Below are 13,484 nucleotides of genomic sequence, written 5' to 3' on the forward strand. Positions count from 1 at the left end.
CACAAATGCGTGCAGTCTCCAATACATTGCAAAATATTCACCCAGTATCTTCAAAAGTTAAAAACTTTTGTTTTGGTGTCCGGGTCTTATTTTTTGGTCCAAATCCGACCCTGTCAAGGTATCGTGCTCAGCTCGCATTAGAGCCAGGTTTGGGGTTATTAAACTAAGTTTCAGGCAGCGAGAGTCCTGCTGATACCACGCAAGCAGCGCCCGCGGCCGCACGTGGGTGGGTTGAAAGCAGGTACACCGTATCGCCGATACCGTAAATCACCTTTAAGATGAAGCTGCGGCTCGGCTCCCACTCTCCCCTCGGGTGCCGTGAGCTCCGGCATGCCCGCTCCTGTGCACTTACTTCCTCTGCCAGGAATGCGAATGATACTGCCTTGCATGTATGCGGGCGGCGCTCCGTTCGCGATATAAAGGCAGCAGGGCCTCCCACCTGCTACCGAGAGAACAACCGCAGCAGCACCCCAGCTGCCGAAAGGCTCCTCGCGAGCTCCCGCAGAGTTCACCTGCCCCTGCATCCGAGTCGCCGTTCTAGTGAGGGGGTCCCACACTAACTGCTCCAACTGACGCCTTACACTTGTCCTACAGCCAGCGCGCTCGACCGGGTGTCAGCGTACAAGAGGAAGACTGCTTGCACCTACGACCAGTACATTTCTCGTTCACAGGTGTCACACATATCTTCCTGGGGGCGGCCTCGGCCCCACAGAGTGTCGCCTGGTCATACTCGCGCACACTTATACGTCTGTGACAGCGTGACATTCCGCGAGTGATCCTAGCTATGGCCCTTGCCGACCAGTGACTGCCGTGTCCCCATGCTCCTCCCCGCTGTGCAGCACACACCCCAGTGACAGCCCGGCGCGTATTGCAGCAGCAGCCCGCACCCTTGCAGCCTGTGAAATAACTGTCAGCACCACCAGGATGAAGTGCCGCCTGACTCACCCCCTCCTCCTTCTCGGAGGTAAGTCACTTTCTGCTCGTGACCCCCTAGGATCCTGCAGCGAGGCTTGGTATTAGCTTTTTTAAATTATGTATTGAGCAATTCCAACTGTCAGTTTTCAAGTTCTGAACATATTACCTTTCTTTTTAATGGCCGTAGATTTATCGTTCACGAAAGGATAAATGACTGAGCTGGCCTTACATGTTGGCAAGACTGTGAAAGTCAACTACAGGTGCCAGCAGCGAACGCTTAAATTACCGAGCCTACCTTACTTAAAGTGCAATTTGTATTCTGCTTCGATTAAAGTTGAATGTGTACTAATAAATAAGGCAGACTGTCTTCCTTTCTGACAGTAACTTTCACTGTGTAACTTGTCCTAATGTTATGAATCCTTAAGTGTTCTTAATAGCTCGTAGGTGGTGCGCTCTCTTTCAGTTGGGTATTCTTAGCGCTTTATACAAATACATAAAATTGGAGAAAGCATGTTTCGTCTCTTGTAATGTCGCACATAATTATTTATCTTCATGCAAATCTTATTAGTGCATGCGGTTGTGAGGTTCAGTGAAACTTGGGTGCAAGAAGGACAATACCAGAGAGACCTAATTATAACGAAGAACTTCTAACCAAAATCACTAGCAACAGCCTGACTATACCGATTAACATTGGGGAACTGGCCCTTTTATCTGTAGGATAAATTCAGGGGTTTTGTTTAGATGCCTGCAGTGCAGTAGTCTAAGTCCAGGGGGTCTAATTTAGAGAGGTCAACTATTATACTCAGGTGTAATTCTCCACTTATTAGCTAGTCAGCATTTCCGAGACGCAATTCATCCTAGGGGTATATTTATATTCGCCACCCCTCCAGTGAGGGAGGCGGAGTCACCTAGGACTGAATTTGAGATTTGTTTTTACAATTAGTAACTTTCATTTGTTGTTTGAGATCTCTGCCACGGAGGAGGAGGGGGCGGGGGTGTTGATCTCCCTATGGGAAGGATAGGGAAATGTATTAACGTTTATTTTTTATACAAATAATTAAAACTATTTTAGTGGACATTATACAAGTAAAATAATTTTTTAACATAAATATGTTGCTTGAAATATTAAAATGAAAAATAAGCACATGCATTCTAGTAAATATATATTACATAATAGCATAATTTAAATATAATAATTTAATTTATAAATATTTTCTAAACAATAATGTAAGATAACTCCGTTTCATTAACATTTTGTTTTTCTTTAATGTGTGGTAAACTTGATCACAGGTTTTGTATGTATACTTTTTATATTTTTGAAATATCTTTAAAATATTTTTTTTAAATAAGTGTATTTTTAAATATATATTAAATTAAAAATAATTAATTATACCAATTTTTTTCACTAGCATGTACACACACACACACACACATACATACACAAAGAAACAACATTTCAACGTAGAACTTAGTTAATTAACTTAAAATGAGTTCATAAGGGGTGATATTTTAAATTCCTGGCTGCCTTAATTTCTATTGGAGTGTGCTGCAGTATCAGCGGTTGGCCAAGTGTGGTGTCTGACTTAACTGTAAGGTTGGGCTGGACTACACTAAAGCCTATTTTGATACAATTAGGGCTTAGTAGCTTTAGAAGTGTATTTTGTGAACTGGAGTGGTCTTAATCTTTGATCGGCATTTGTTTTGTGTTGTCAAACCTTTCCTTAAATTTCCCATAACCTACCCATTTTAAAGTAATTATTCCCCATTTTCCTACCAGCTTCCCTGATCCTTCATAGAATTATTACAGAATTATATATTTACATGTAGTTGTTGGAAATGGGGTTACTGGTTGAGTGGAGTGAAAAACTACTCAATTAAAAAACACAATTTCTGTAAGGGTGAAGTCACAAGCAACACCCAAACTAACCTGGCCTTAACCCTCTGCTAGCTTCCACACAAGCAGTCAGCCTAGAGGCAATATGTGAAGTATTCATGCAGCACTTCAAACAGTAATAAAGTGAAAATACATAACAAGAAAAATCCCTCGCCAATTTAGGAAAATAGAGTAAAATTTAACAAAATATTTGACAACAAAACAACAAAAATATGCAGTTTCAATGATTTAAGTAAAAATAGGGTCCATAAGCACAAAGCACCAGCTTTGGTTATCTGGAAACACCAGACTGGAACAAAAATCACAAGTTCTGACCGACCACGATAGAACACAGTTCGGAAACTAGTATCAAGTTTAGCCTGTAAAACAAAGTGCCTTAAATACTGGTTGTAGAGCGTTGCAAGATCGCTTGTCAAAGATGTTGTGCAGCGATGGTTCCGAGGAGCTGCGAGGCTGTGAGGCAGAGTTCTGCATCAACATCAAGGATGCCATCGATGAGAGATCTGTGATGCAAAGTCCTGTGTCAAGGATCCATGGTGCGCAGGGGATTCTGGAGAAGCTGGGATGCTTGTGATGCGAAAGTCTGCTTCAAGGATGCATCACACATCGATGGATCAGATGAGACTGCGGGATGTAATGCAAAGTCCAGCATTGGGGAGCAACTGTAAGGAAATGAATCGCACTGCCTCAATTTTGCCCACAGGACCACAACTGGGCTAGCAGAGCACCTTCAGGCCCACAGGTCTGAGGTGGCACCTCTTGGGGTTCAAGACTCACAACAGACTGAGTCCAGGTGCAGGGTTCAATGTGGGTGGAGCCTTTTCTGTCCCTGAGGGTCAGATTAGGAGGTCAGCCAACTAGCCCTTGGAGTCACTCTGGTGGGCCTGGGTTCAAGATTCAGGTCCAGTCCTTTCTCTCAGGCAGCAGGACAGTAGGACAGGAGGGCAGCAGGGCAGCAGAGTAGAAGTCCTTCTTGCAGAGCAACACAGTAATCCTACTGAATCTTCCACAGGTCTAGACATATACTGAAGAGTTGGTTCTTAGGGTCTAATATTTATATCCGCTGTCAACTTTCAAGTAGGAGAAGGTTCTAGAGGCTTCCACGCAAAGAGGTGTGTGGAACTTCCTGCCTCTCTGCCCTGGCCCCAGATTGTCTGGGGTCACAAAAGACTAGTGTAAAAATCTTTGTGAGTGTGTTTAGGCAGGGCCTTTGCGATGTGCAAGGGTGGTAGGTGACATCTCCTCACCCTCATCAAGTCAGAGATTGCCCATCCTCCCAATACCAACTGCACTTTGTCTCATTGTCTGACAGCAATACACACATGCCAAATGCCAGCTATATTTAGTCATGTGACCCAGGGTACAGGCAGCCAGCACCAAATGGCTAGGGCAAGAAAATATCAACTTTCTAAAAGCGGCAATTTCTGGATTGTGACTTAACATCGTGTTGGAAATGGCCTCTCTGCAGGGTCACCCCCAAACTTGTTGCCTTCCTCCTTCTCTTTTTCTGACCTCGTTTTTGCTGGTTTTAGGACTCTGCACATTTTACCACTGCTAACCAGTGCTAAAGTATATGCTCTCTCCCTTAAAACATGGTAACTTTGGCTCATACCCCATTGGCATATTTAATTTACTTGTAAGTCCCTAGTACAGTGCACTACATGTGCCCAGGGATTGCAAAGTAAGTGCAACTAGTGGGGCTGCAGCACTGATTGTGCCACCCACATAAGTAGCCCTTAATCATGTCTCAGGCCTGCCATTGCAAGGCCTAGGTGTGCTGTTTCACTGCCACCTCGACTTGGCAGTAAAAAGTACTTGCCAAGCCATAAACTCCCTTTTTTCTACATATATGTTACCCCCTAAGGTAGGCCCTGGATAACCCACAGGGTAGGGTGCTATATAGATAAGAGGCAGGACACATACCTGTGTGTTTTATATGTCCAGGTAGTGGAAAACTCCTAAACTCATTTTCCACTACTGTGAGGCCTATTCCTTTCATAGGCTAACATTAGGGTTACCTTCATATACTGTTTGAGTGTTAGGTTCTGATCAGAAAGGGGTATACAGATCATATTTAGTATGGCCAGAATGGTAATACAAAATCCTGCTAACTGGTGAAGTTGGATTTTAAATTACAATTTTAGAAGTGCTACTTTTAGAAAGTGAGCATTTCTCTGCACTTACAATCCTTCTGTGCCTTATAGCCTGTCTCCAATCCACATCTGGAGTGGGCTGGTTGACAGCTCCCTTATGCATTTCACCCAGACAACCACAAACACAAGATACTCAGTTACACCGCCCCACATCTGCATTTTGAATGGATCTTCCTGGGCTGGAAGGGTGGAAGGCTTAACATTTACATTTCAAAAGACAGTGGCCTGCCCTCACACAGTGGACTGCTAAACCCCCTACTGGGACCCTGGCAGACAGTGTTGTACTGAACAGGACCTTGTGCACTTCAAAACCACACTTTGAAGGCACTTTTGGGTATACAAATTGGGTCCCTGACCCTACCATCTTAGACACTTCCTGGGAGGAGAGATACTCTGCACCAGACCCTGCAATCTGCCAAGAGGAGCTGGCTGGCTGCCTAAAGGACTCACCTGGTCTGCTTTGCTGTAAAGAGCTGCTACCTTGCTGTTGCCCTGCTGCCTTGCTGACCTCTGGCTCTGCTGAAAAGTGCTCTCCAAGGGCTTCAATTGAGCTTGCCTCAGGGCCAAAAATAATACATCTCTGCAAAAGAACTCCTTGTGTGATGAAACTCGATGCACAGCCTGCTGGAATCGATGCACAGCCTGCCTAGCGGTGAAAGAATCACCGGATCGCCAAACTGTAATGATGCTGCCCTGATCCCTGAGTGGAGATCGACGCAGTGCCAGCGTTGCGACCGGAACTTTGATGCCCAGCCCACTGGATCGTGTAGTTTGCTGAGCCAGAACTACACAGCCTGACTTCCTGCGGGAGGAATCAACACAGTGCCTGCCGTGTGACAGAAACTCTGACGCATCGCCTACCGGATTGACCCAGCATCTGTGACTTTGTCCTGCAGGGCCAGGATTTCCACCCATCGTCCTTGGGCGTCAAAAGACCCCACATCACAAAGAGGATACAAGCCTGCCTGCCAGAATTCACTGCAAAGTCCGTGCCGCATGGAAAATAATCAACTCATTGTCTGTGTGTGCCCGGAAATCCGACGCACATCCTTCATTTTCCTCGCATACCCTCCTCTGCGGTCTGAGTGCATGTAATTCGACGCATACCAGGTACTTTGTTCTTTGAAGAGACTTGTTGCTTTTGAAAGACTTAAGATTCTTCTTATCATTACAAAAGTGATAATTCAACTTGTACTTATCAAATCTTGATCATTTTGACCTTAACTCACTCAGATAAATATCTTACATTTTTCTAAACTTGTGTGGTGTATTTTTGTGGTGTTTTCACTGTATTATTGCAAGATTTATTGCACAAATACTTTACACATTGCCTTCTAAGTTGAGCCTGACTGCTCAGTGCCAAGCTACCAGAGGGTGGGCACAGGATAATTTGGATTGTGTGTGACTTACCCTGACTAGGATTGTGGACCCTACTTGAACAAGGGTGTATACCTCTGCCAACTAGAGCCCCATTTCTAACAATCCGACTTTACCATTAAACAGGGTTTTAAATTACAATTCCATAGACACCAAACTCAAAATCACTTACTGCTCCTAATTGAAAGTTATAATTTATTAAATGTAATAATTTAACCTAATGTTATCCTATGGGAGAGGCATGACCTGCAGTAGTAAAAACACAACATTTAAATACACTACACACTGCCATCTGGGCTACTTAGAGCCTAATCTAGGGGAGACTTATATGTATTAATGAAAAGAAAGGTTTAGGTCTGGTAGAATGTTTATTTTGACAGGTTCAAATGGAAGTTTAAAATGGGACACACTAGCTGCAATGGCAGTCCTGAGATATGTTGAAAGGCTACTTAAGTAGGTAGCACAATAAGTACTGCAAGCCCACTTATTTAATTTTCATGCCCTTGGAATATGTAGTACCACTTTACTAGGGACTTATAAGTAAATTAAATGTGACAACTGAGTGTAAGCCAATTTTACCAGGCTTAAAGGAGAGAGCACACAGACTTTAGTACCGATTAACAATGCTAAAGTGCATAGAGTCCCAAGGCCAACAAAATAAGTACAACAAAAAAATAGAGGAGTCAGGGAAAATGTCTGGTGGAAGACCACCTAAAGGCTGACAGATCTAACATGCATTCACCCAGAAAAGATGGGAAAGTTGAGGTGGAGCTCTCCACCACTAGGTTAGTGAATTAATTTTTACTCATAAGTAGGTAGTGCTACTGTAGTACTACTTTATATACTTCAAAATTAAGTTTGTGAATAAGGCCCTTCATCTTCATCTTTGAGACAGTCAGTCGACAAAACTTTGCAAAGGGCCCTGTCAACAAATTTATAAGGGTGAAATCATTTTTCTGTGCCAGTGAATCTGTGTAATAATAACGTTCTTCTTTCTTTTTATGTAGCCTTCCACAGAATATTTACAACATTTATAAGCTCTCCAAATAACATGTTACTACTATCCAATTTAATGTTACTTAATTTTCCAATGTCAAAAGGCTGAAAGGCCAAGTAGACGTGCAGGGATTGCAGCGTGTGACCAGCAGATGATCACATATGTGAGCAGCAAACATTCAGCTCACTGAATCATTTTGACAGCTGTTTTTATATCTAGATTGTGTGTGCCTCCTTATATACTTGTGTAACTCAAAGATGAAAGTCATGGTATATCAAATACTCTCTGTGCTACTGGTTACCTCCTCAGCCCTTTCTCGTCCCATTACTTATTAATTGAGATCTGTCCACCGTCACATAGACACCATGTGATCAAGTCAAATTGAAAAAAAACACAGGCTTCCCACCCCTCCCCTTATACCCTTCCCTAAAGATCCATAAATGGGGCGAGAGCCGCAAATGTACCTGTTTTATGTGTCTCCTGTTGCAGATGCTCCTTGACCTGGACCGGCTGGGTTAGCTTAAACTACCAATAATTTTCTGCAGAAAAACCTGACCATGTGGGTCTGGACTGATGGGGCCTGTACCCCTGTCCCTGCTCTATTTGCCCTTATAGTCTCCTACTCACACATCAACAGTCATGCCACTTTAAATACATAGACAGATCAGTGTTCTCAATGTGTGATAAGAAACGAATGGCTGCGGCCCACAGTTTGTTGCCCACTGCTCTCCTCTCCCTGGTACTCACCAGATGCTCCCTAAGGCCGCTTAGACGGCTTTCCAGCCACAGCACCTCACCACTGATCCCAGGGATTCATAGACATACTGACAAATAAAGAAAAGTATTTAAGTTCCTCCCATTCCCCCCAACATTCTGTTTTAGTAGTGTTTCTGGGGCACAGACCTTCAGGGTTGCTGCTGAGTGGAAGCTCCAGTGAGACAAATCGTTTCTAAAACTTATGGCCCTCAACATTTTCAACAGGTGCAGCACCAAGGCTGGGATTACACACAACCTGATGCACACGTGTTCAAAACCATTGCAAAGAGGTTGCTACCTGTGTGCTCTTCTAGAGCGTAGTTACATAGGCTGTGGCAAGGCTGTCCAAATAACAATGGCCTTCTAGGTTACTGCAATTTCTCAATACATTGAAAAACAAAGAATCAATAAAAACAAGTTTAAGAGTGACTACACTAGGATTTTCGGTCCTGACATGGAACATCACCTAAGTGAGAATAGTGTCAGAATTCACATATTCATTCACTAAGCACCAGTTCCAGATATCTGCCTGTAACCTACATGTCACTTATGCCTCAACAGTTCATGTTCTCTGGGCAATTAAAACGTGTGTACCTCTGTGATGCTGGATCTGTCCTGAGGAAATGGAAAATTGCAGTTATTGCCTTCTGTGAGGGAGGGAACCTTGTTTACTATTGACATGCTGTCCCTACTCCACGAGGAACTAAAGCGTGCGCTGCTTTTGGCTGATTTTCATCTGCTTGTGTCGATGCTGCCTTAGCTGCACTGCTCCTCTGCAAAAGAGACAATTGGACTGTTTCTGCCTAAGGGGAAGCTCTTCAATTAAGATGGAGTGTTTCCACTGCTGTTGCCCCATTTTATAACAAAACACAAAGGATCATTTGAAGGCTCATGCAAAACTGTGTGACCCAGAGCAATTACTTTTCTTCCGTCTGCTTCCTTTTCAGCGATCACCACATTTGAGCCAAATTGAAATAATTTAGCTCAGGATGTGCACTGTACAAAATCCTCTCTTTTTATGGTGTGACAGACCTTAAAGTTCCGTCTATGTCAACACTAAAGGCTTTGCATAGGAGGCATAAGACAAACCACTTGCCTCTTGAGTCGCCAATAACATTTTTATCAGGGCAGAAAGGAGAAAGAATGTGATATCCATCCAGGATCTGAATTGCACAATGTCTAAACAGAAGACCTGGTTTAAGTACCAGCTTCAAAGCATGACTAAATTGTTTGATCCTGAGTAATTACTTTTTTCCACTTTGCCTCCCTTGTCATGATCACCACATTTGAAAGCACCATGAAATAGTTTGGGATTGTTGCTCCAGCTACAAAATTGAAAGGACGTATATAGGAGGAAACAAGACATCTTTCTTGCCTCATGTGTTTTTAATAAAATTGTCACAGCAGAAAAGGTGCCGCTCAGAGCAGTGATACAAAATAAGGTGCTAATAGGAAACAATCCAAAATACACTATTATATGTAAAAGTTCGTACCTCAGTTATAAATAGAATGGCAGCCTCTAACATTTCCAGAACAGGTAGAGGTCAAAGTTGCAACAAGAGTCATTCCCATAAGGCTCTAGCACTGCTTTTCAGGATCGGAGGGAACACAGATGGAGCTGCTTAGAATTATAGGATTAGATGGTCATCACCTCATGACCACTGCCCTATTAGTGCTTGCAGCAAGGCAGGAGGTGCTTTGGTAGTGGGTTATAGTTCAGTCTCAAAGTCTAAGCACTGCTGCTGCTCACATCCATTTAGCTGAGAGTGTAGCTCGGAAGCCTGGGCATGATTTGTTCTAGTGCAATGACTTGCCCTGGGAAAGATGTGCCATACTGACAGCCTCACCAACAGAATCTTGCAAGGCCTGCCCTATTGCCCTCCTTTTGAGTCTGGTGAACATGGTTTATAAAGCTAGGATTGTTTTGCAATATTTGATGTGATGTGATGAGATACTTATATACCTGTGGAAAAAGCCTGAGCCCAAAGCACCAACACATTTCGATGAAAAGGGGAAGTAGGGTCTGTTGCTCAGCCGTACTGTTTTTAATCATGTGGTAGGGAGAGCCAAGTAAAAACATTTTAGCTCACCCGCAGAAACTTTAATATAGGTCTGACCGTTAACAAAGGGAGTACATAGACGTTGACATAAGTGACATAACCTAATCCAAACTAGGGAATTTATAACTAGGAGACTGTGCAACCAGTGGCCATTAGTACTCTTGAATGCTTTATAGTGCAAGATATGGAACACACTGATAAAACATAACACATTAGATAGATAAGCATTCATCATCCTATACAAGTATATGACTATATGGTAATTCTATAGTAGGTTTTGATCTTTATTGCAGGAGTTTTGTACTCCTTCTGTGTTTATATGTGAGTAGGAAAACTATACAACAGTTCTTTATTTAATGTCTGACACTCACTCTTTATTTTCTTGGCTACCTGTGTTGTACCTGTCCTGTATGTGTGAGAAAATTGTGTGATGTTCTTTCTGCAGCTGCCCCTAGTCCTTAACGTATTTCTTCACTTAACTCTATAGTTAGAGAGGGTGAATTTGGCTCTAACCAAAGGTATAACAGGGCACAAACCTCTACAGCCGACCCTGACGATGTGTCATATAAATCTCAAAAGGTCTTGTGCCAAGTCTCAGCGTGGATGGCATTTGCCAAAAAATCTCTGACATTCTGCCCCCTGTTGGCTACCAATCGTCAACATTTCATAGTATCTTTCATTATAACTGCCTCGTACTGATCTTCTCAGATTTGAGTATCCAAACTGCAACACGCTGTGGTCTGGGCCTGCTTGTATAATTTCCTTTTTTTTCTAATGGACTCAGCATTCCCACCCTCCAAGGCCTGGCGCAGTTCATTTTTCACACTCCTGCAGTCTTTGTTGTACCATGTGCTAGCTACTTTACTAGGTTGTTTTGTCCCTGGGTGCCTCGGGTACCCTTTGTGAGAAGCATGTCCCCAATAATTTAAACAGTTGCTTGTGGATAGTTAAGATATGGTTTATATCCTGTGAAATTGTTTGACTATTTAGAGATACTAAGTCATATAAAAGGGCCTTACTAAGCCCACTAAGTCAGCGTGTATTGAGTTCAAACCAGTTGAAAGTGATAGTGAAACGTGTGCTGAATGTTAATTTAGGTTGGTCAATGTACAGTGGATGGCGTAAAGATCAGTGTAATTCCCAACGACAATCTTCATATCTATACAAGACTCCTCAAAGGTAGAGAAATCAGTATATAATCAATCCTACTGGCATGATTAGTACGATTATAGGTGGGAAGTGCTTGTAAATCAGACTTAGTGGGCCCATTTCATGCCCTCAAGCAATAAAATTGTGTGAATGAAAGTAGTTGGTATGCTACATCCGTCCATCGCTGTAAACATAATCAACAATGACGCCGGAACCACAACGTTGTTGTTAACGCAAGCGGAACCACGCTTGCGTTAACAACACACTTTTTTCTGCCTTACCCATGCATATACTGAACAACGCACATGCGTGGTTAAGGCAGAGGAAAAGGGAGTTAGCATTGGGATAGGACGCGGTCAGGTAAGCGGGGCTGGGGGGGTAGTTTTGTTTTTGGGGCGGGTGGTCCGGGTAACTTTGTTTTTAGGAGCGATGTGGGGGCGTAGGGGTAATTCTGTATTTAGGGTGGGTAGGAGTGTGTTTTTAGGGTTGGGGTAGTTTTGCATTTAGGGCGGTTGGGGGTGTGGTTTAGGGGCAGGGTTGGGGTAATTTTGTATTTAGAGCGGATGGGGTCAGGTTTTAGGGGTGGGGTGGGGGTTCGAGGTAATTTTGTTTTTAGGGGTGGGGTCAGGGTAATTTTGTTTTTAGGGTGGGTTTTTACGGGTGGGGTTGGGGCGGTCAGGGTAATTCTTTTTTAGAGGTGGGTAGTTTAATTTTTAGGGGTGGCGGTTGATTGTTTTTAGGGTAGATGGGAGATTGGGTTAGAATTTAGGACTCAGGGTGGGTTGGAGGTATAGGGGTTGTTTTTAGGGGTAGGTGGTGCGTGGGGGTACTTTTATTTTGGGGGTTAGGGGTTTGGGGTAGTTTTATTTTGTGGTTGGGGGGTCAGGGTAGTTTTATTTTTAGGGTGGGTCAGTTGTTTTTATGGCAGGTGGGGGGTTGGGGTAGGATTTAGGGCTCAGGGTGGGTGGGGGTATTGGGATAGTTTTAGGGGCAGGTAGGGGGGGTTGGGTAGTTTTATTTTTACTGTGAGTGGGGGGTCGGGTAATTTTATTTTTCGGGCGGGGTAGTTTTATTTTTGGGGTCCGGTCAGTTGTTTATAGTGCCAGTGGGTGGTTGGGGTAGGTTTTAGGGCTCAAGGTTGGTGGGAGGGTATTGGGATAGTTTTTAGGGGCAGGTGGGGGGTCGGGGTAGTTTTACGGTGGGTGAGGGGTCAGGTTAGTTGTATTTTTCGGGTGGGTGGGGGGATGGCATGCGTAAACCAAGCATGCCGTTCCACACATGCCTTTACTAGATATGCATTTACAATGAAAAATCGTTGTAAAGGCATGAATGGTAAAGGCATTTGTGGAAACAACACAGTCATTGTTCCAACCGCGTTGTTCAGGCATGCTTGGTTGGCGCATGCATTGTTCCATCATACATTTGTCCTTCACTTCACAGGTCTAATGCAGAAACACCCCATTCCTCATCCTCCACCTCAGTAAGTGAGTGGCTATTATTATCAAGAGATTCAAAGGTGGTATTAAAATCTCCGACAATAATTACGAAGTCTTGTTTGTCAAATTGTTCCATGTGAGCCCAAAGCTGTTTCAATGTCGGTGTTTTGCCTCCCTCTCGTAACCTTTGGTTGTACACATTATACAGATAGATCGTATGATTGTTCTCCCTTGTAATAGTTATAGCTTGAGTATCAGGGGATGAAATGGGAATAGAACACAATTTAGCATCCAGAGAAGTACAAATCCAAATGAGAAGGCACCTGAAGGGCAGCGCTTCCCTTTAGAGCTAGTGGGTACAAAAAATGAACTTATACTGGTCTATGTATGGGGCCAGAGCTCCAAGTTTCTTGGAGGAGACAGATGTCTAGGACAAGGTGATTATATCACATAACTTCTTAGTTTGCATACCATTTGAAAACATGAGTAGCTCTGGTAGTGGAGATATATAAGGTAAATCCAAACTTCTAAGGTGGATTTCATGCTGCTATGGCTCAGTGACAAGCAGACTCTTCAACTGTACTTAATGTGGGATGGCACCTTTCTCTGAGTCAATACACCATTGACACCATTGATGTCCCCAGGTCTTTATTGGAGGAAGGGAGACAAGAAGTGAGAGAAGGGACGGAGGGGTGCAGTGTGCTATGTTTAAACAACATTAGAGTGCTAGCCGGGGGATTTTTACAT

The 13,484-nt window shown here is 43.5% G+C and overlaps 1 protein-coding gene across 1 annotated transcript in view; it reads left to right on the plus strand.

Moving 5' to 3' along the window:
* The first annotated feature begins 442 nt into the window (after window positions 1-442).
* The window catches only part of LOC138296372 (proepiregulin-like), a 203,679-nt gene continuing 190,637 nt past the window's right edge, over window positions 443-13,484 (plus strand). Inside the window, exon 1 of the mRNA XM_069235448.1 lies at window positions 443-964. Within this exon, the coding sequence (XP_069091549.1) occupies window positions 925-964 (40 nt within the window). The 5' untranslated portion in view covers window positions 443-924. The remainder of the gene's footprint in view (window positions 965-13,484) is intronic.

This window comes from Pleurodeles waltl, chromosome 1_2, assembly GCF_031143425.1.
Source record: "Pleurodeles waltl isolate 20211129_DDA chromosome 1_2, aPleWal1.hap1.20221129, whole genome shotgun sequence".
NCBI lineage: Eukaryota > Metazoa > Chordata > Amphibia > Caudata > Salamandridae > Pleurodeles > Pleurodeles waltl.